At 42.4% G+C, this 20489-nt stretch overlaps 6 protein-coding genes across 6 annotated transcripts; 3 read left to right on the forward strand and 3 right to left on the reverse strand.

The window, feature by feature from the left end:
- Positions 1-31: 31 nt before the first annotated feature.
- Positions 32-759, reverse strand: SS1G_11863 (hypothetical protein; the record flags this gene model as incomplete). The annotated part of the gene is made up of 3 exons (XM_001586784.1): positions 32-59; positions 218-535; positions 710-759. 3 exons carry the CDS (start codon positions 757-759, stop codon positions 32-34), a joined length of 396 nt encoding a protein of 131 aa, XP_001586834.1.
- Positions 760-1563: 804 nt separating this feature from the next.
- SS1G_11864 (hypothetical protein) lies at positions 1564-4471 on the forward strand (the record flags this gene model as incomplete). The annotated part of the gene is made up of 2 exons (XM_001586785.1): positions 1564-2193; positions 2243-4471. 2 exons carry the CDS (start codon positions 1564-1566, stop codon positions 4469-4471), a joined length of 2859 nt encoding a protein of 952 aa, XP_001586835.1.
- A 1073-nt stretch (positions 4472-5544) lies between these two features.
- Positions 5545-5991, forward strand: SS1G_11865 (predicted protein; the record flags this gene model as incomplete). Its single annotated transcript, XM_001586786.1, has 1 exon — positions 5545-5991. One exon carries the CDS (start codon positions 5545-5547, stop codon positions 5989-5991), a length of 447 nt encoding a protein of 148 aa, XP_001586836.1.
- Positions 5992-6963: 972 nt separating this feature from the next.
- SS1G_11866 (mitogen-activated protein kinase) lies at positions 6964-8243 on the reverse strand (the record flags this gene model as incomplete). Its single annotated transcript, XM_001586787.1, has 4 exons — positions 6964-7340; positions 7389-7770; positions 7826-8021; positions 8131-8243. The coding sequence occupies 4 exons, from the start codon at positions 8241-8243 to the stop codon at positions 6964-6966; spliced, it is 1068 nt and encodes a 355-aa protein (XP_001586837.1).
- A 4211-nt stretch (positions 8244-12454) lies between these two features.
- Positions 12455-14844, reverse strand: SS1G_11867 (hypothetical protein; the record flags this gene model as incomplete). The annotated part of the gene is made up of 3 exons (XM_001586788.1): positions 12455-12951; positions 13261-14413; positions 14461-14844. 3 exons carry the CDS (start codon positions 14842-14844, stop codon positions 12455-12457), a joined length of 2034 nt encoding a protein of 677 aa, XP_001586838.1.
- A 640-nt stretch (positions 14845-15484) lies between these two features.
- SS1G_11868 (hypothetical protein) lies at positions 15485-19812 on the forward strand (the record flags this gene model as incomplete). The annotated part of the gene is made up of 2 exons (XM_001586789.1): positions 15485-15603; positions 15672-19812. The coding sequence occupies 2 exons, from the start codon at positions 15485-15487 to the stop codon at positions 19810-19812; spliced, it is 4260 nt and encodes a 1419-aa protein (XP_001586839.1).
- Between the last annotated feature and the right edge of the window lie 677 nt (positions 19813-20489).

A 20489-nucleotide genomic window follows, 5' to 3' on the forward strand; every position in this document is an offset into this window, starting at 1 on the left:
TCAGCGAAATTTGCGCGCAGTTGAATTAAATTTATCTGCTGGAAGAGGAGCGCGAATATCTGAATCGGAAAAGCGGATGTTAGTGTGCTTGGCGCATTTTCTTGAATGGTAAGATTGGGATTGGGGGTGAGATTGAGAATGAGAGGAGATTTGCCATAATCACACCAAAATCCATTCAATCCATCGCGGCGCGTCAAAGGAAAAAGATGAAACTCACGGTTTTCTAGCTTCAACTTTTGGACTGTTCCCATTCCCATTATCCTTAGGACTATTCCAGCCCAACCTTGATTGATATGCCGGCCATGTACTTAAATTCCAAGCCTTAACCAAGAGTCCTTGAGTTCTATCCACGTAACTTTCATTTTTCATCTCTTTAACTCCGACTGTGACACCATCTTTTGAGAAAGAAACATTCTTGGAAGCCATTCTGTCAGAAGCAGATTTAGAGACTTGTTGAGTGACGAGGTAGATGTGGTAGCCAATAAAGGCAAATGCGCCCAGGACAATGAGGAAGATTAGGAGAGGGAGGACTTTGCTGTTGTCCGAGAACATGATTAGTTTTTGGTTTTTGAGGTACTACATAGTTGTTTTTGAGATGAGAGAGAGGGAGAGGGAGAGGAGACATAAGGATAAGATAGATAGACTGATTGGTTGAGAAGTGATAATATGTAACAAAGTTGAAGACAAAGAAATACACAACTTTACGTACCTTAGAGAAGAGCGGGGTGGAGGGGGCTTTGATGGAGATCCCCAAGCCATTGTTCGTTGTTTGAATTTGAAATGGAGAAAATGGATTTATTATGAGTATAAAACAGACAAACCTTTGTCTTTCACTCACACACACCAAAATTTTACTGGAGTAGATCAGAATTAGAAGAAATCTTGAGGATGTTGAACAAGTAAATAAGTTTCAAGGGAAGAGAGTTATAAATATTAATCTAGGATGTTTATCCTGGTATACGGAGTCGGAGTTAGGGCCATTTGCGTTTGCGCAGCACATTGGGCCTTCCAAAATTAGGGAGTCATAGCTTAACATAGCCTGGATGAGCACTGTAATATACAAGCAATGCCACGCCCGTACCCATCTCTAACACGTGATTGCTGCGGGACAAAAATGTTTTGGTGAGGGCAGTTTGGTGGGCGGTCGGCGGTGGGCATGTGGATGATGAAAGCCGAAAGGCCAGGATTCATTTTCGAGTGACCAGACCAAACTTTGGAATTTCAACCCAATTCATTACATACCATACAAAAATCAATTCAATGTCATGAGTGGCTTGATTATAATTTTCCATTTCTCTTTCATCGTCTAGATTACCCCTTAGTTTTCTCAATCGGTTCAGATCTCATCTGCCTAGGAAACACTTTCTTAGCAACGTGTTCCTTGAAACTACGTAGATCTCTCCAAGATCCCTAAGCTAAGGAATTGACTTGACAGTTTTCATACTCGAGTTATCTCCCCAAAAATACTTAATCAAGCTTTCAAGCGCGGCTACGAATCTTTTGCGCCTTGCACTACATCCACGACTCTCGGAAAGACGGTAGAGAATTTAAGCAATAGCAAATATGGCGGCACCACAAGATGGATATCCGGGCCAAGCTTACCCTCCTCAAGATCCATATGCACAACAAAGTCCGGCGCAACCAGGTTTTGAACAATCGGCGACATCTCCTCCACCACATGGTGGAAATCCAGGAGTAGATGGCGGAAAGAAGAAGAAGAGGGGCTATGCGACACAAGCTTATGATTTCGGACAAGGTGCAAATTCGGCTTTAGGAGGACAAACACATGGCACTGCTCAATTTCAACCCGCACAAGCACCTGCTGCATACGGCGGTTATCAAGCTCAACCAGATCCAGCAGCTGCATATGGAATTCCGCAGGGTGGAATGGTCGGGGCACCTCAAGGGGGTTTTGCTCAACCGCAGTATGGCAGCGGCGTCGGGGGCTATCAACCTCCTGATGCTGGATACCCGGGTCCAGGTGCACCTGTTTCCCCTGGTGTAGCGGGCATTACACAGGGAATGGGACAAATGGGCATGGGCGGACCACAACAACCTATTGCGGCTCAAGCTCGTCCTGGTGCTCCAGCTCAGGTTGCTTTGAATCAGCTTTATGCTACAGATCTCGTCAATCAACCTTTCAATGTTGCAGAATTGGATTTACCTCCTCCCCCGATCATTTTACCTGCAAATGTGAGTTTTCACAGTCTAGTTGCGATAGATTATACTAATATTTACATAGTCAAGTGTTACCCCTTCCCCAAACGCAAATTGCCCACCAAAATATGTTAGATCGACTTTGAATGCCGTTCCTACAACCAATTCCCTCCTCAAGAAATCGAAACTTCCTTTCGCATTAGTTATACAACCATATACTTCATTGCACGATGTCGACGATCCAGTACCAGTTGTTCAAGATCAAGTCATTTCACGTTGTAGAAGATGTCGTTCTTACATCAATCCATATGTTTCATTCCTCGATCATGGTCACAGATGGAGATGTAATATGTGTAATCTCACAAACGATGTTCCACAAGCTTTCGACTGGGATGCAGCCGCACAGCAAAGTGTTGATCGATGGCAACGACCGGAGCTTAATCATGCAGTTGTGGAATTTGTCGCACCACAGGAATACATGGTCAGACCTCCACAACCGCTTGTCTATCTCTTCCTGTTTGATGTCAGCTTTGCTTCTGTATCTTGTGGCTTGTTGGCTACTAGTGCTAGAACTATTCTCGATAGTCTTAACAGGATACCAAATGCGGATCGAAGAACACGGGTTGGATTTATGGCTGTGGACTCAAGCTTGCACTACTTCCAAGTCCCAAAAGACACAGAAGAAAATGGAGAAACTAATATGCTTGTTGTCAGTGATTTGGATGAACCATTCCTTCCTGTTCCTCAAGAGCTATTGGTTCCATTGTCTGAGTGCAGGATGAATGTTGAGAAATTCCTCATGACTCTTCCTCAAATGTTTCAATCCAACACAAACAACGGATCATGTATGGGATCAGCTCTTCGTGCTGGTCACAAGCTTATTTCACCTCTTGGTGGAAAGATTGTTGTAATCACTGCTTCTTTACCTAATGTTGGATATGGCAAATTAGAGATGCGCGAAGATAAGAAGTTATTAGGTACCTCGAAAGAGAGTAGTCTATTACAAACAGCCAACAGCTTCTACAAGAGTTTTGCGGTGGAATGTTCAAAGAACCAAGTTTCTATTGATATGTTCTTATTTTCATCGCAATACCAGGATGTTGCTTCTCTTAGCAACCTTCCAAGGTACACTGGTGGACAAACCTATTTCTACCCAGGATGGAACGCTGGAAGAAGTGAGGATGCCATCAAATTTGCTACAGAGTTTAGTGATTACCTATCTGCTGAGATTGGTCTTGAGGCAGTATTACGTGTTCGTGCTACCACCGGTCTTCGAATGAGCACTTTCTATGGTAACTTCTTCAACCGAAGTTCAGATCTCTGTGCCTTCCCAGCTTTCCCCCGCGATCAAAGTTATGTTGTTGAAGTCGCAATTGACGAATCTCTTACGAAGAATTTTGTGTGCATGCAAACTGCTGTCTTGCATACCACAAGTAATGGAGAGCGTCGTATTAGAGTCATGACTTTGTCATTACCTACAACAACTACCCTTCAAGATGTTTACGCATCTGCTGATCAATGCGCAATTACTACTTTCTTCAGTCACAAGGCTGTTGAACGTGCATTGAGTGGTGGACTTGAACCTGCACGTGAAGCTCTTCAATCTAAATTGATTGAACTTCTTCAAACTTTCAAGAAAGAGCTTGCCGGTGGAAATATGGGAGGTGGCGGGCTTCAATTCCCCGCCAACCTACGTGGATTACCAGTTCTATTCCTTGGTCTTATCAAGAATGTTGGACTTCGAAAATCAGCTCAAATCCCATCGGATCTAAGATCTGCGGCTCTTTGCCAATTGTCTACACTTCCTCTTCCACTTTTGATGCAGTACATCTATCCACGTCTTTACTCATTACATGATATGCCAGACAATGCCGGTATTCCCGACCCAGAAACAAATCAAATTGTCCTTCCGCCTCCTATGAACCTCTCTTCGGAACGTCTCGTACCATTCGGTCTCTACCTCATCGACGATGGCCAAACACAATTCCTCTGGGTAGGCCGCGATGCTGTCCCACAACTTCTCGCTGATGTATTTGATGTTTCTGATCGAACGAAACTCAAGGTTGGAAAATCTACTCTACCGGAATTGGATAATGATTTTAGTGAGAGAGTCAGGAATGTCTTCCAGAAAGCGAGAGATTATAGGAGTAGAGGTGTTGGTAGTATCGTGGTACCACATTTGTATGTGGTCCGTGAAGATGGTGAACCAAGTCTGAAGTTATGGGCACAGACGCTTTTGGTGGAGGATAGAGCGGATCAGGGAATGAGCTTCCAGCAATGGATGGGGATGATGAGGGAAAAGGTTAGTTCTTAATCATAGTTTGGGACAAGGGGGAAAGTAGGTGGGAGGGCGATTGAATGTATGGATAAATGAATGGATGATGGAGGGAGAGTATGGATGAAAAGTATGATGGAAGTGGGAAGGGGCAATGAAAGGAGTCTGACTATGCATATGGATGGAGAGGACGCATTAATTCATGCGCAAAGGCTTCTTCTGATTACGTTGGCAGATACAATTAGTGGAGTCGGTTCCTCGTTCAAATGTTTCAATAAAAAATGAGTTATCTATTTATTGTTTTATATGATTGCAAGTATGGTTTTGTGAGTACAGCAGTGAAGATTCAATCAATTTACAAAGATCAACGGGAGTAAGGTAAGACTTACATCTCCTGGTGAGCTTTAGTGTACTTCTACTTCGGAAAGACGTCACGAGGTTGGCTGATTGATTTGGTAGCCTACATCCGATGGTCCGAGCTCAGAAAGGCTGAGGCTACGAGGCTGATTGTAAACAACTTAAAAATACAAACAAGGCTGCCTTTGCGTCACTCTGTCAAATCAATACAATATCCAAATAAATTTCACTTAATCACCGCGACATCACTGCTGCTAATCTCCCACGACATGTCTCGCATAATTAATTCAACAATCTTTCATCCATCCTCAAAAATTCCGCACTAATTCATCTCTAATCCAACTAATCTAATCTCACAATCCCTACTCCAACCAAACCATCCAAGCCATACAAACCACACCATGACAACCACACCTCCCCTCCCCATCCCCATCCCCCCGCTCCTCCTCAGCACCCTGAAAATCCAACACCTCCCCACCCCCAGCTTCCACTTCCTCCACCCAATCATTTCTCCCCCCTCCCAACGTCCCCCTCCCCTCCCCGCCCTCATCGCGACAACCAAACACCGACTCCTTTCCTCCTCTCTCACTGTCCCAAATCTCCTCGATCCCTCTACTCATTCTTTTCCTACCGATATCAATAATCCTCTTATACGCGAACGTATCCTTCATATACAGATTCCAGTGCAGGTGTTGGATATTATCGATATAGGTATTTCGAGGGGGGAATTACTAGGGAATTTGGTGGGGGAACGAATGGGTGAGAGGAGGAGGGGGAGGGAGGTTATTAGGGTTGTGGATGAGGATGATTCTGAAGTAGGGTTGGATGCGCGAGATGTAGGGAGTTTATCCTCCACGGCGCAAGTTCGAAATCGACCTGTTACAGCTACAGCAGAAACAGAAACAAAAGGACCCTTCAAACTCCTCCTTCAAGACCACAAAGGAGTACATGTATATGCATTTACGACATCGGAAACATGTAATGCGCATCCGGGTTCGGTGCAGAAAATTGCTCTGCCCCCGTGTATGCAGATGGGCTGTAAGATGATGTTATTGCCTGGAACGAGGGTTTGTAGGGGTATGGTGTGTATAGAGGGGGAGACGTGTGTGGTGTTGGGGGGGAGGATAGAGGGTTTGGATAGGGAGTGGAGGGAGGGGTGGGAGGAGAGGGTTAGGGGGGAGGTGGAGAGGATGAGAGGATGAAGGGGGGTGCTTGAGGGAGGATTGAATGGGGTGGGGGTGGTTGATAGGTTTTTTTAATGTATGGGCTTTGTTCACGGATGTTCTCGCTTCCAATCCGGAAACTATTATACCCTCGCGTCCTTGTATCCTCGTATCATCGCATAAACACCAAGTATCGATCTCAATCCCGCCGACGAAACTTAATTTAGAAAAGTACGGTCTCGAAAGCTCGTAGATCACATCTGATGAGTTTGGATGTAATCAAAGTATTCAATAATCTTCAGCTGTCACTGGACGATATTTGAGAAGAGGGAATATGCCATATACTTAGGGAAGGAGGGGAAACACAATACACTTATGAGAAACAAGCATGAACTCTTACCGTCTACCTAGCCTCTTCAAAAAAGCAAGGAAGTAGAGAGAAGCGCAAAAATACCTACTCATTCACATGGAGAAACAATACTACGCAAACACATCATGTATAAACCTTAGCTTAGTAAAATAAAAACTTAATAATTGAAATAAAAAGAAAAGCTGTACGTAACATGATCTCATGCTATCATAATTTCCATCCCATCTCAGCCTGCAAATCATCTCGAATGAGATCGCTCCGACTATTTCCATCCCATCTGAATCCTGCAAGTAAATTATGAAAAATGCTTCCCGACTATCTCCTTTCTCTTATCATTTATATATTATCCAACTCATATGCAAGTTCTGTACCCATCTCATCTCACACCATCCTCGTGAGACGCTGGTTATTTCAATGCTTTCTTTCAAGGCTACGAAATCAAGTGAAAATTGCTTCGCCAACCGAGGCGAGATAATGCCGGTCCAGAATAGCAAATTTCCACATACACCTCAAATCTTTGAAAATCCATGTATGCTACAAACACTTTCTAGGACCAGAATAATCAATATTTTGAACATTTAAGTTTTCCAAATAATGCGATAAAGGATATTCGAAGCGAATTAAAAAGTGAAAAGCAAAGTCTATCGCATGATCTCCTCGTAGATCAATTGTTTGAGTTGTTCCTTGGTGAGGTTGTCCTTGTTTTTATCGAAATCAAAGAATTCTTCCGGGATAGGGTTGGCGGTAGGTTCATCCTCTGGGTCATGGTATGGTTCAAGATATGGATGTTTCAGTGCTTCCTCGACAGTAATTCTCTTGACAGGATTAAATGCGAGAAGTTTCTCGAGGAGATCCAGAGCGAGATCTGAGGTTTTTGGGAACATGGTCTTGAATGGGACCTTCTTCTTGAATGGCAACGATCGGATATATTCTCTTGCACGACGAGATTTGATGCCGTAGTAATCTTCCATGGTAGGAGTACCAAGAACATCAAGAATGAGTGTGAGTTGGTGGTGATCTATAGATTATTAGCAAGGCACATTACTCCTACACAGATCTCACTTACAATCCTTTCCAGGGAATAGGGGCTTTCCGCTTAACATCTCGGCCAAGATACACCCAACAGACCATACATCAATGGCCTTGGTATACTCTTTGAACGTCAACATAATTTCTGGGGCACGGTACCATCTGGTCGCAACATATTCGGTCATGAAACCAGAGTTATCTTCTTGGGACGCAGCGGATCTAGCAAGACCAAAATCGCAGACCTTCAAATCGCAGTTGGCATTAAGTAACAGATTGGATGGTTTCAAATCTCTGTGTAAAACGTTTGCTGAATGCATAGCTTTCAAGGCTCGGAGAGTTTGATAGATGAAGTACTGGCAATGATCATCGGATAGATCTTGAGTACGAATTACACGATGCATATCGGTTTCCATGAGTTCCTGTTTTATCTTAGCTCGTTGTTTTTCTGCTAGCCAATATCACCCATTTACATACTTGAATGAGATAAACTTCGGTGAAGGACTCGTAATTTCTAGGCTTTTGAATATCGAGAATGGAGATGATGTTCTCATGATTGAAGTACCGAAGTAACTTCATCTCACGTAGTGTTCGCAGACAGAACATCGAATGATCAAATGGAGTGATCTTCTTGATAGCGACCTTTTGCCCTGAAGGCTTGTGCAAAGCTGAACTATGAACAGAAATCGAGTTAGCATCCCTTCATGTTCTGCAAGTTCCCTTGCTCTACCTCGAATCGGACAATGTGAAGATTGTACGAGTAACAAGGTGGGGTAGCATACCAAACAACACCATAAGCTCCCTCTCCTACAACATCCTGAATATCATATTGTTCGCTGACATTAAAGGAGATCTTTCGTGATCCCGAAGAGGGATTAGGCGCACGACTTGCCATGGTATGTTAATGGGTAGGTATCTGAAGTAAAAAGATCGTATACTGCGAGATGAAGAACTGGAGACTTGTCTACCAGTTATAAACAGCTAATGAACAGCTTTGCTGAATGATTACAATAATAAAAAGTAAGAGCTTAAGTCGAAGGGATACTATTTTATTGTAAATAAAAGTGCAGAAGCTCGGAAACTTTTCTTTGTTGTCGTTAGTTGCGGATGTTCCAAGCGATGTCAAAGCAAAGTATTGATTGACTGATTCGCACTCTTTTCAACCTTGTCTTCAAATATTCTTTCAGCCGCAAGAATTTCTTTTCCCTCGTATGAATTTCTCTTAAAGGCTAAATGTGTACAAAACCCACAAAGTCGTTGATTTGATAGAGTGATTAATAGTTCGTGAATGTGAGTTGTGAATGTTGTTCTCCGAAACACTGCACACACTGCACCTTTTTGCGCTCGGTCCTGTTGTATAGATAAAGAGTATCTTGAGCTTGTCGCAGCTTCGATATCAGTCCAACAGAGTCGTAATTACCGAAATATAACCAGCTGAGATATCTAGTAGTGACGAAAGTCGTCAAGTGTGGTTAGGTCGAGGTTTATCTGTATTGTCGAGGAACATGATCAGCATTTCTTGTTCTTCTATTGCTTGTGTCCCTCTCTCACAAATCCTTCTCCTTTAGAGACCAACCTCAAAGTTTGAAAAGCTTCCAGGATGATATGAGATTTCTTCCAACAGATGCGCAAATGGAATATGAAGATCAAAAACAACTCATCCGATGTATTTAATTGCTGAAAAGGAAATATGTTGTACCTGTAATCTTTCGAATATGTGTTCCAGACCAAGACGTTCGTTCGTTCAAATTGCCCCGCTACAAGGATGAGGTTTCTTTTCCAATATTTACTTTTGATCAGAACTCTGAATTTGCGAGAAAGTTATATGGCGGAGAGTAAATGTTCAGATGAGAAGTTGGAAAGTAAGAGAGGACAAGAAACTGGGAATTATCTGTCTCTTTCCAAATGTTATTAGTCTTGATGGATTTTGGGAGAAGTAATGAATGGATGGTGCCCGAGTGGTTGTTGTTGAAAGGTAAAGCACGGGTAAAGTGTGTGGGTGGTTTTGAGTGAGGGGGATCGTGATGCTGATTGGAACTTGGAAGCTTACTTTAAGTGGAGTGGTTAAGGTTATGTGGATGGGATGGATAACCCCTACTTTATTTCCCACTGACTGCACTTTCTAGTAAGTAGATCAAGGTCAAAGTCAAGGTCAAATGGAGAGTTAAAATTTCAGGGACATTGGAGAAAATCTAAAACGGAGGTAGAAGCATTCAGATGCTGGACGGGAAACAGTGGAATATGAGCAGTATCTACTAGGTATTATAAGATAGAAATAGAAAATACTGGTTAGATACAGAGTAGATATGCACCCATTTCTCTAACAGCTGGTGGTTATGTATTCCTACCAGTATCAAGATGAAAGGAATAATATCTCATGTACCAAACTACCAAAGTATACATTTCCTTTCCTTCCTACCTATTCAACCATTGAAAACGAAGCAACAGGTTCTCATAGAAAAGGACCCCACCAATTTTATATTCTTTCGAGTGTAATATCCCCTCTAAGCGCCCTACCTTGATATCCAATCCCCGTCACACCAAAATTTGAGACCAAATCGATCTCTCGAAGCAATATCGTGCAGACCACTGGATAACAAATAAATTAATAAATTAATACTACCAAGGTACCTAACAATTGTACCATAAGTTGAAAATTTCATTCGCTTATGCGCCTGTTTCACACGGCACAGGACAGGGAAACGGCAAGATCTTACATTCAAACCACTCTGCATGAACCAATCAACCACTTTTAATGGGGATGCTATCTTAAATCTTTACTTTATGCCTACCTACTCAAAACACTCATCCGATATACTCTGTACGTTCAGCAGAAGTACTATGACATGCGTTCTATCATAGCCAATTTCTTATACTCCATCGCATGCATTATGTACGTTCTACCCACCTTGACTTGGCATTCGTGCGAGCTTTAAGACCTTTCTTGATAATGGGCTTATTATTATTATAGAAAGGACTCAGGTACACATACTAGGTATCTATTGTTTCATTCTACCCCCTCAGTTCCTTTTGAAAGTGTTCTCTACCAGCTAAAACTCAAAACACAGCCATCTCATATAAATTAATAGTACCCATCAATTGGGATCCAGCCCTAAAACAACCACGAGGATGGATCCCGATCCTTCTATCCATGTGGTCCGTGACCGGATCGACAACTTGACTTCATCCTACTACTACCGCATTTCTACTTCCTTCACATACCTAACATCTCATCTCCATGCCCGACCACATAACATACCAGCACAACCGCCATTACCACCAAAGAAATACAAGAATCCTCTGAACACAATACCGCAAATCATCAGATCAAAGAACCTCACCAAAGCCCTCCATCAACATAAACTTCCACGGACACCCAATCCCCAACTCAACGTTTTGACCTCCTCCTCTAACCATCCTATCCATCACAATACTCACCTCTAAAATCCCATACCACCAAATCAAGAAACTCAAATAACACCCACTAACCTACACTTGGTCCTACCCAACCAATAAACATTCCTCCCGCAAAGCCACCCCGTTTGATATTTGAACAGACGAAACACGGAACATCTTCCTCCCAGCATCCGACCCCAATCCTCCACTGTCAAGTTTCACATCTATTTTCTTGTCTCTCTTTTTCTTTTTCATTCCTATACTATACCCAAAAGAATCGATTTTGTACGTATTAGGTAATGAGCTCCGAAGTTAAGTTACACTAACTAGTAAGATTTACTACTTTCTAGCTTCAGGAAGAGAAATCTTGAAAATGAATGCTTGACTAGATACTCGTCCACACACAAACTGTTAATATTGAGTCACTTCTACATATTTTCATAATGCACACTCACTCACAACATAAATAAAGTTCGAAAATCCAAGGTTAGTAAATTCTCATCTTGCAGTCGTGACTCTTACATACATCGTCATATTCTTAATAGTGTCATAATAATATCAATATATCCATCCATCCATCCACCTACCTACCTATCCATCTAACCTCCATCAAAACATATCAAAACACATCAAAACAAAAACCTAGTAATCCAACACCAATTAATCTTCCACAAAGATATCATAATAAGTGAGTGCACCACGTAAGATTAGATACCAGAGTAGACCGTGACGAAATCATCGAATATTCTGTCGTACTTGCATTTTTTTCCTATTCTATAATTACCTACCTACCTACCTAATAATATTATACTTTCCCACTCCCTTTAATACCTCCTCAAACTTGATATCGAAATTGAATTTAAAAATCTCATTAAATATCATTATCACATACTAGGTACCTAGTAGTTCCTCTCGAATAAACATCTTCTCTCTCACCCGCAGCCAGTATCCTAGATGTGGATGTGGATGTGGGTGTGAAGCTTCTATTCTCCTTCTTTTCTATCGATTACATCTTCGAGTTAAAATCTCTCACCTATTATGTGTTACTTCCAGGATTGTTAATACTAATTTTAATATCATCTAGCTTCTCTCATCTATATCCATATCCATCTGCAATTATATTATATTATTTTAAGTCTTAACCTTACATATTTCAAAAAGGAAAAAGTCTCATCAGATAGATGGATTTTCTCTGCACGTCAAGGGACTATTATGGATGTGTTTGGATTTGAGGATACTTTTGTTTCTTTCTTCTTCTTCTTTGCTGAAGAGTATAGATTATTATAATACTCTTTATATAATATTTAAATAAGATTACAATCAATTTCACTCTTTATATTTGGCCTGGTAGATATATAACCACCCGTGATCTTCTAGACCACTATAGATATTCGTTATATAATTCTGTAAGACTTTTATTTATAATTATCAAAACTATTTCTTTCTATATACGAGTACTACTTTACACAACAAAAGCCTTAAACTCTAAAATGAATTGAAGATCAATCAAGTCTCTATCATGTTTGTGTGAATTCATGTATAATCTTAATACCAATGTTATAGGACTAATAATATATACGGGTCTTCAATCCTTAATACAATTCATTGCTCATCCAACCTATCAATTCCTCACCTTTCGTCCTTTCCACCCCAGACGCCCAACAATGCTCAAAAAGCCCACATGTAATCTTCGTCTATACCAATAATTTATCACATCAACTGACAACTCTTTGTCTGCTGACACTGTTCATAATAACCTTCTTCTTCTGGTTTCCCCAGCTTCACATTCTGTCGTCTCATGACCCCGGTGATTTTAATAGATTGTTCACCCTCCCCATGCCACCATCTAAGTCTCTGAATCATCCCACCATCCTCGTCATCCGTACTAATTGTCCATTTCCCCGCACTAACTTCCACCTCACATTTATCCTTCGGGAAATGGAATTCGGGGAGAGAGATTTCCGTTGGTGCCTCTTCGGATGCTGCTTCGCCGGCGTGGAGTCGGAATGTGAAGATACAGCTTCGAAGATCGAATCCGTAATTGAGAATCTTGCCAACGGTTGCAATGGGGGATGGACGAACGTAGGCTTCGGCGGCTCGGTAACCAGGGGAATTGGTGAGTTCAGGAGGGCTATCAGTTTGCTTCGATGAAATTGAGGGGGTTCTTAATGCGGCTTTTAAATTACCTGGATTTACTGTGGACTCGTCTGAGTTTTGTTTTTTAGTATTGGGTCCAGCTTCGTGGTCCACCAGAGATGAGCTTGATTCGCTGGGCGTTGGAGGGTTGGCTTCGAGTGGTAGTGGTAAATCATCAAGGGAAAAAATGGAAAGATCCTCGCCATTCCATTGATCGCCGAGGGAATGTTTGTTCTAAAAATCATTAGGAGAAATCAAGTTGAGAGAACCTTAGTCACTTGCCTCGCACATATAGAGCCAAAGAGTATATCCTGCCATGGCACTTCCTTCTACGGCAAAGTGATTTGCATCCATGGCCCCTGATTGACTAGAATAATCACCAGTTTTGTAAGCATATTTATCATCCATGTCATAAGGAATACCAAATTCTGTCAAAACACATGGATGATTCCCCATATAGTCTTCACCCTCTTTCTTTATAGCTGCAAGTTGATCTCGGAAACAATTCCTGATTGCTGTCTCTCCTAGCTTTATAGCAAATGCAGGACTGAGATATCGGCCTCGCAAGATGCCAAAGACATCAACATTCCAGAAACGATTCCACTTTTTGGTCATAAGAGTGACTCCATCATAGTAATGAGGCGCATAGACCATGAGAGGATCGTCATCTTTAGTACCCTTGATTGATGGAGGTATTTCCAACACCGGTGGCTGACAAAATAAAATTGAGTCCTTGTGATGAGCTCTGATAGCGTCTCGGTGTTTTCTGTAGTAATCCATATAATATGAGTTTGTGAACTCTTCATAGCTGATGTCTTTCTTTGTTCTGGGATTCTTCTTAAAATAATCCTTCTTCAATAGACTATCTATTGATGGATCCCATACGCCATGCTGAGCCCAGATACACTCTCCGAGCTTCCAACCAGGGTCTCGCTTGTAACTATATCTCGACTCATCGTAGTCTGATGGTAACCATGCTGTCTCTCCTTGGGGATCAACAAGAACCTGACCAGACTTATATGGTCCCATCCCTCCGAAATCCCAAGTACTTATTTCGCATGCTCTTCCAGATCCAGTCAACATGGCTTGAAATGCAGTTGGGGATGTTCCTTTCTGTAATTTCTGCTCGCTTGGTATGGTAGAAATATCTGCCCAGCCCACAAGCCCCCGGTTAGGCTCATTCATACTTTCCCAGCCAATTACCACTTCATTCTCGAGATCTCCTGCTTCATGTATTCGTCTTGCAAGATGTGCGCAAGCATTTACGAAGTGATCTTGAAGGTAGTCCTGGATGTTCTTACCATCAATGATACATTTCGGCGCAAAGTCCCGACCCGCGAAGAAGAATGTAAATATTGTCTGACAAGCCAAGCGAGTATAATTTGTAGACCAAATCATTTTAGGGAAGTTCTCAGGATCCGGATATGTATTGTGCACGACTGCCGCTTCTGTTACCGCGAACTTTTCAGGATCAAGCCCGCAAGCATAGAGAGTCCACATTGGAGCGCCTGATCCGCCAGAAAACCTTGACCACTACTTTATTAGTCTTATAAGATTTCCTTGGAAGGATTCAAACTTACGACGTCCTGATGAGGGTCCATGAAAATATAGAAGCCATAACCTTTTGCTAACCGCAGAATCTCAATGGTATGCTGAATCCATTCTTCGTCATATATGCCGGGTCCTGCTGATTCTATTGCCTCCCATGTGAAAACATATCGTATTGTATTGTAACCCCAACGCTTTAAGCGCGAGAAATGAAGATGTGCGTCTTCCTGGGGAAATGGGCGCGAATGGAAGTCGACATGATCTCCATTATAAAAGTCCTCGAGGATATGCGAAGGCTGACTAGGCTTGCTGGGATACTTGGCGTCACCAGCCAGATTTATTCCACGAAGAGTAATTTCACGGCCATGAGAATCCCGGAAACGGCCATTTTCGATTGTGAGTCGTAGTGGGGACATCGTACAACGGGTACTTTGAGGAGTATTTGAAAGTAGATTTCGAGAATATTTACTGTCCCAGGAGAGGAAGTATAATCTGGCAGACAACGCTTGAAGACTTCCGAGGTTGGTTGATTTTAGTCAACCTTGGCTAGGTAAGTTCTGTTTAGCACTCAGCCTCAATTTGCAATGATTTTATATTCGTTGTTCCATCTGCAATATAAGATATAATTTATAGGAATGATTACGAGTAATTTGATAGGAATAAAAAGTAACTAGTGAAACTTCATGTATTCATGTATAAGATTTTTATCTAAATACCTACCATTGTATCAGTAGGTATTGTTATCGGGGCATCAATGACGATGTAGTCAGATGTCTGATTATGACAGGGGTAAAACACATCCAATGAGCAGACCCTGCTAATCTTTTCCCGATTAAAAGCAAGATGATCCGAGCCGGATGGGCTACACACTCCGTACCTATTTCAACCCCACACTAAAATGGACAAGGCTGTACCAAAATTGTATGATGTACTCATACCTAGTATTTCTGCAGGTGTGCTCCAGAACTCATTGCTTGATCTTTCAACACTCTTTAACATAAATCAAGTCTATTTCGTTGGGTCAATTATGCTGAATGAATTACTTGATATTGCAAAATGTCAGGAACCAAAGCTGCGCTGAAAGCTATAAATGCTGCAGTTCAATCTCAAAAGTATGATGAAGCTGTTCAACAAGCTCGGAATCTTCTCAATTCGGACCCAAATAGTTACCAGGCGTAAGTTAACCACCGCACCATTATCAAGTATTTGTATTATTCTCAGTGCGACATCTGACCTTCTGCAGAAATATCTTCTTAGGGTATGCCTACAGTAAATCGTCGAAATTCACAGAAGCTGAAGAAGCTTACGAAGCTGCAACCAAAATCAGAGAAGGGGAGCCGCAAGCATGGCAAGGTCTTATCCAGTTATACGAGAAGCAAGGCGGTTCCAAAGTTGGACAATATCAAGTCGCAGCTTTGCATTTAGCTCAAATCTATCAAGCTCACGACGACAAATACAAATGTCAAGATGTCATTGACAAGTTTCTCGCCTTTGCCAAAAATCAAGGAACCCGCTTGCAACATAGAAAATCCATGGAGATCATTCTACCTGACAGCCCAATATATGCATATCTGGAGGGTCGTGTTCCTCATCCTTCACATACCTATCAAATTATAGCTCAGATTACAGAATTTGAAGAGAAAGAGCGCATAAACAAGGAAATCGGAGAAAGACGAACGAGGTTGGGTGCCAAAATTAGTCAAGTGACTGTCGAAGTCAAACGGGAAGTTTTAAGAGATAGTGATTTGGAGGAAATCTACAACAAGATCATAGACTGGACGACTGATGATGAGATTCGTCGGCAATACGAAGAAAAACTCGTCCAGAGATGTCTAGAGGCCCTGGTTATTCTTCCGCCGGGAGATGCAAAAACGGAGAAACGCGCAAAGGTATTCAAGCTGGCAACGGATATGGTAATAATTAAACATCCGTACAAGTTGGCCTGGGATATTGCTATTGAGTGGCAGGACCCCGAAAATGTCCAAAGCTTGGATGTTAATATTCTGCGAGAATACATAGATTTCTTCCCTACAAGTGGACTTGCTCAAGTTCTACGAGGATTCATCTCCAGTGAGATTTCGCCATTCCCGCCTCCACCACGCACTCCAGCTCTTGTACCAAATAAAGAAGATCGTGATGAAAGTAGTTCCGATGAAGACGATGGGGGAGGAGTGACATTGGATGACTTCTCGATGCTTGCAGCAGATCGCCTGTTGATCATGTCAGAGGGCATGTCGGACTCACTTACATCAATATTGGCACACCGTCTCATGGGAGAGTACTATCAATTTCTAGATGAACATGAAAGTGTTGTGGAACTTACACGAAACGCAAAGCGGCTTGCAGTGGAAGAATCAAACAAAATTGGTTTAAAATTTAAAAACGCATCCCAATCTTTTGATGTCTTGTTAGGTACTGCTCTCGTATTTTATCAGTCACCCAAGAATCACCCAGAAGCAAAAGCTTTATTTGATGGACTGCTAAAGGAAAATCCGTTCTCAACTCCTGCTCTCATTGGAATTGGTTTGATTTATGAGGAGGAAGACGACTTCCCTGCTGCTATTGACTTCCTTGGACGTGCATTACAACGAGACCCTGCGAATGTTCGAGTGAAGGCCGAAGCCGCGTGGGTGAAGGCTATTAATGGCGATTATATCCGTGGACGTGAAGAGCTGGAAGAGTGCTTACCGCAAATCGAAGCTAAAGATTTAAAATCTCGAGACTTACTGGCCCAAACGCAATACCGTGTGGGTGTCTGCCTTTGGAATATAGATACATCGAAATCTGCACGCAAGGATAGGAAAGGTGCTTACTCATATTTTCTCGCATCGTTGAAAAGCAACCTCAATTTTGCTCCTGCATATACCAGTCTCGGTATATTTTATGCAGACTATTTGAATGATAAGAAGAGATCTCGAAAGTGTTTCCAAAAAGCCTTTGAGCTCTCACCCTCGGAAGTGGAAGCCGCCGAACGCCTGGCTAGGATATTCGCCGGCCAGGGCGAGTGGGAGTTGGTCGAGTCAGTCGCTCAACGAGTTATCAATTCAGGCAAGGTCAGACCAGCACCTGGCTCGAAGAAAAAGGGTATCAGTTGGCCATTTGCCGCTCTAGGAACTGCGGAGTTGAATAGACAGGACTACTCGAAGAGCATTGTTTCTTTTCAATCCGCACTTCGCATCACACCTTCTGATTATCATTCATGGGTCGGTCTTGGCGAAAGTTATCACAATTCTGGGCGCTATGTTGCTGCAACAAAAGCTTTTCATCATGCCGAACAATTCGAAAGTGAAATCGAACAAACACAGAATGGTGAGACTTGGTTTGCGAAGCATATGCTCGCAAATGTAAAACGTGAGCTAGGAGACTTTGATGATGCCATTGAGGGCTATAAAGCTGTACTTCAAGGCCGTCAAGCGGAATTTGGGGTTTCCATTGCGTTGATTCAGACTTTAGTTGATAGTGCTTGGGATAGTATAGAAAAGGGGCTTTTTGGACAAGCTACCCAACGTGCAGCTGAAGCTATTGAGATTGCTAGTGAAATTCTAGAGAGTAAAACCGATGCTTTCAATCTCTGGAGAGCTGTAGGCGACGCTTGCGCTGTCTACTCTTGGGTTTGGAGCCGTGTCAACGAGTTCCCTGATGCAAATGTTAGGAAACTACTCGAACAATGGACCGCTACTTATGATATTTTTGGAGACGTCGATGGAGTTTCCGTGGATGTCGTTTTTGCTAAGGGCCTATATCCTGCCGATGAAGAAGACGGATTGTACCGAACTCGATGTCTTCATGCAGCAATCCTAGCCCACAAGCGAGCTATTCATGTTTCATCTCACGATACGCACGCTCAAGCAGTCGCTTATTACAACCTTGGTTGGATTGAGCATCGTGCTCATGTCTGCCTGTCTCCTAGTTTAAAGAAGAAATCTACCAGATACCAGAAAGCAGCAGTGAGATGTTTCAAAAGAGCTATTGAACTAGAAGCAGGCAACTCAGAATTTTGGAACGCGTTGGGCATTGTCACCAGCAACTTGAACCCGAAGGTTGCACAACATTCTTTTGTTCGAAGTCTTTACTTGAACGAGAGAAGTGCTCAGGCATGGACCAACTTAGGAACACTATATCTCCTACAGAATGATTATCAGCTTGCTAACGATGCTTTCGCAAGAGCTCAATCGACCGATCCAGACTACTCACATGCTTGGATTGGACAGGGCCTTCTCGCGCTAATGATGGGCGATGAGAAAGAGTCCAATCTTCTTTTTACCCATGCTATGGAAATCTCTGGCTCATCTTCTTTGATCACGCATCGACAGTACTCACAATCCACTTTTGATCAGATCTTAGCTTCCAAGAATGCTTCTAATGCATCGGATTTGGTGAAACCACTGTTTGCGTTGATTCAAGTACAATCGATGGCACCAACTGATCTTGTCTCGAAGCACCTTTCATCACTTTTCTCCGAGCGTGCAAATGATATTTGTTCTGCTGTAACAACCTTGAGCTCAATTTGTGGAGCAGCTGAAGCTGATTACGAAGTCACGGAATCACCAGAATCACTATCTCGATTCGCTTTGGCGAAAGCAGATCTCGCCCGATCTCAGTTGGCAAATCATGAGTATGAAGAAGCCGTCGAAAGTGGAGACCTCGCCTTACAGCTCTGCAATGAAGATAGCGGCAATGAGCTTTCTGTAGAAGCTCGTCAAAAATGCAGACTATCAGCTCATCTTACCGTTGGCTTAGCACAATACTACTTAAATAACTTAGATACAGCTCTTGAATACTTTGAGCCTGCTCTCAAAGAATCCAAAGGAAATCCTGATGCAGTATGCGTCCTTGCTCAGGTTTTATGGGCTCATGGCACCGAATCGTCTCGTTCTAAAGCACAGGATCTTCTCTTTGAGTGCGTGGAATCTCATCCTGACCACGTACAATCTGTAATTCTTCTTGGAATTATAGCTCTATTTAATTCTGATACTGAAGGTATCGAAGCAGTAACTGCAGAATTACAAACTCTTCGCACCAATAGAAATATCACGGATGCAGAACAAGCTCGTGTTGGGGAAGTTCTTCGTTCCATCGCTGCATTTGCCGAGAAGGATTCGGAGCTCAAGGTCATAGCTGAGATACAGAAAGATGTAGTTCTTCATCCAGAATCAATGCATGGTTGGTCGAGATTGGCCAACCATTTTAGTGATCAAGAGGCCGCCGAGATGGCAGTATTGACGGCTAAAAAATCTGTACCTCCGCGTGGAACGCTAGCTGCTACAGATTTGACTACCGCGTATGCGGGAACAGGAAAGGTTGGCGATGCTCAAAGGGGTATCATGGTTGCACCTTGGAAGAAAGATGCCTGGGAGGCTTTTAGTAATGGCATCTCTGCGTAGTACGACTAGGTCAGATGTAAGAAAATAGCATGATTAACGACCAAGTTAACGTCATTGACGGTAGCGAGGAAAGAGGTTTTGGTTTTTAGAGTACTAAATGTGTTAGATATGATATTCTTCAAATGCATCAAGGATAGAAATCAAAATATTACTACGTATAACCTCACAGTTAATTCTTTCCCGCTGCTTGAATGCACTATGGTTATAACTTCCTTGCAATCATCCATACTTTTTCCTTAATGATATATTGTCCTTTTTTCCTTGATTCAAATAACCCCTGCTCTTCTCAATACCACGTAAAAAAACGCATTCCTTCGCTTTTCGAAACAGTTATCATATCAATTCATGAATTTTCCCCCTGCTCGCCGTCTCTCCTCGTCGATTGGTCAAAGTTGTTTCATAATAGAGCTCTTCTAAAGAGCTAGTTCTAATTACAATCTAAACATGCTTCTTGAAGTACAAGAAGCATAATCCTACAATCTAATCTTACAATGTGAGTATACGAGTAATTAATGATGGACGATTTGTGGGAGTGGACTTGACTGATTTGAAGTAAGTGCTTTTTCTGGGTGATTGATGTAGCGGGTTGGGAGTCTGGATCTAGGGTTTTTTTTAAGTATTTATGGTTTTGGAGGTTTGGGGCTAGATGTTTTTGAGAGAATGAGGAAGGTTGTACT

This window comes from Sclerotinia sclerotiorum, genomic scaffold (assembly GCF_000146945.2).
Source record: "Sclerotinia sclerotiorum 1980 UF-70 scaffold_20 genomic scaffold, whole genome shotgun sequence".
NCBI classification, from domain to species: domain Eukaryota; kingdom Fungi; phylum Ascomycota; class Leotiomycetes; order Helotiales; family Sclerotiniaceae; genus Sclerotinia; species Sclerotinia sclerotiorum.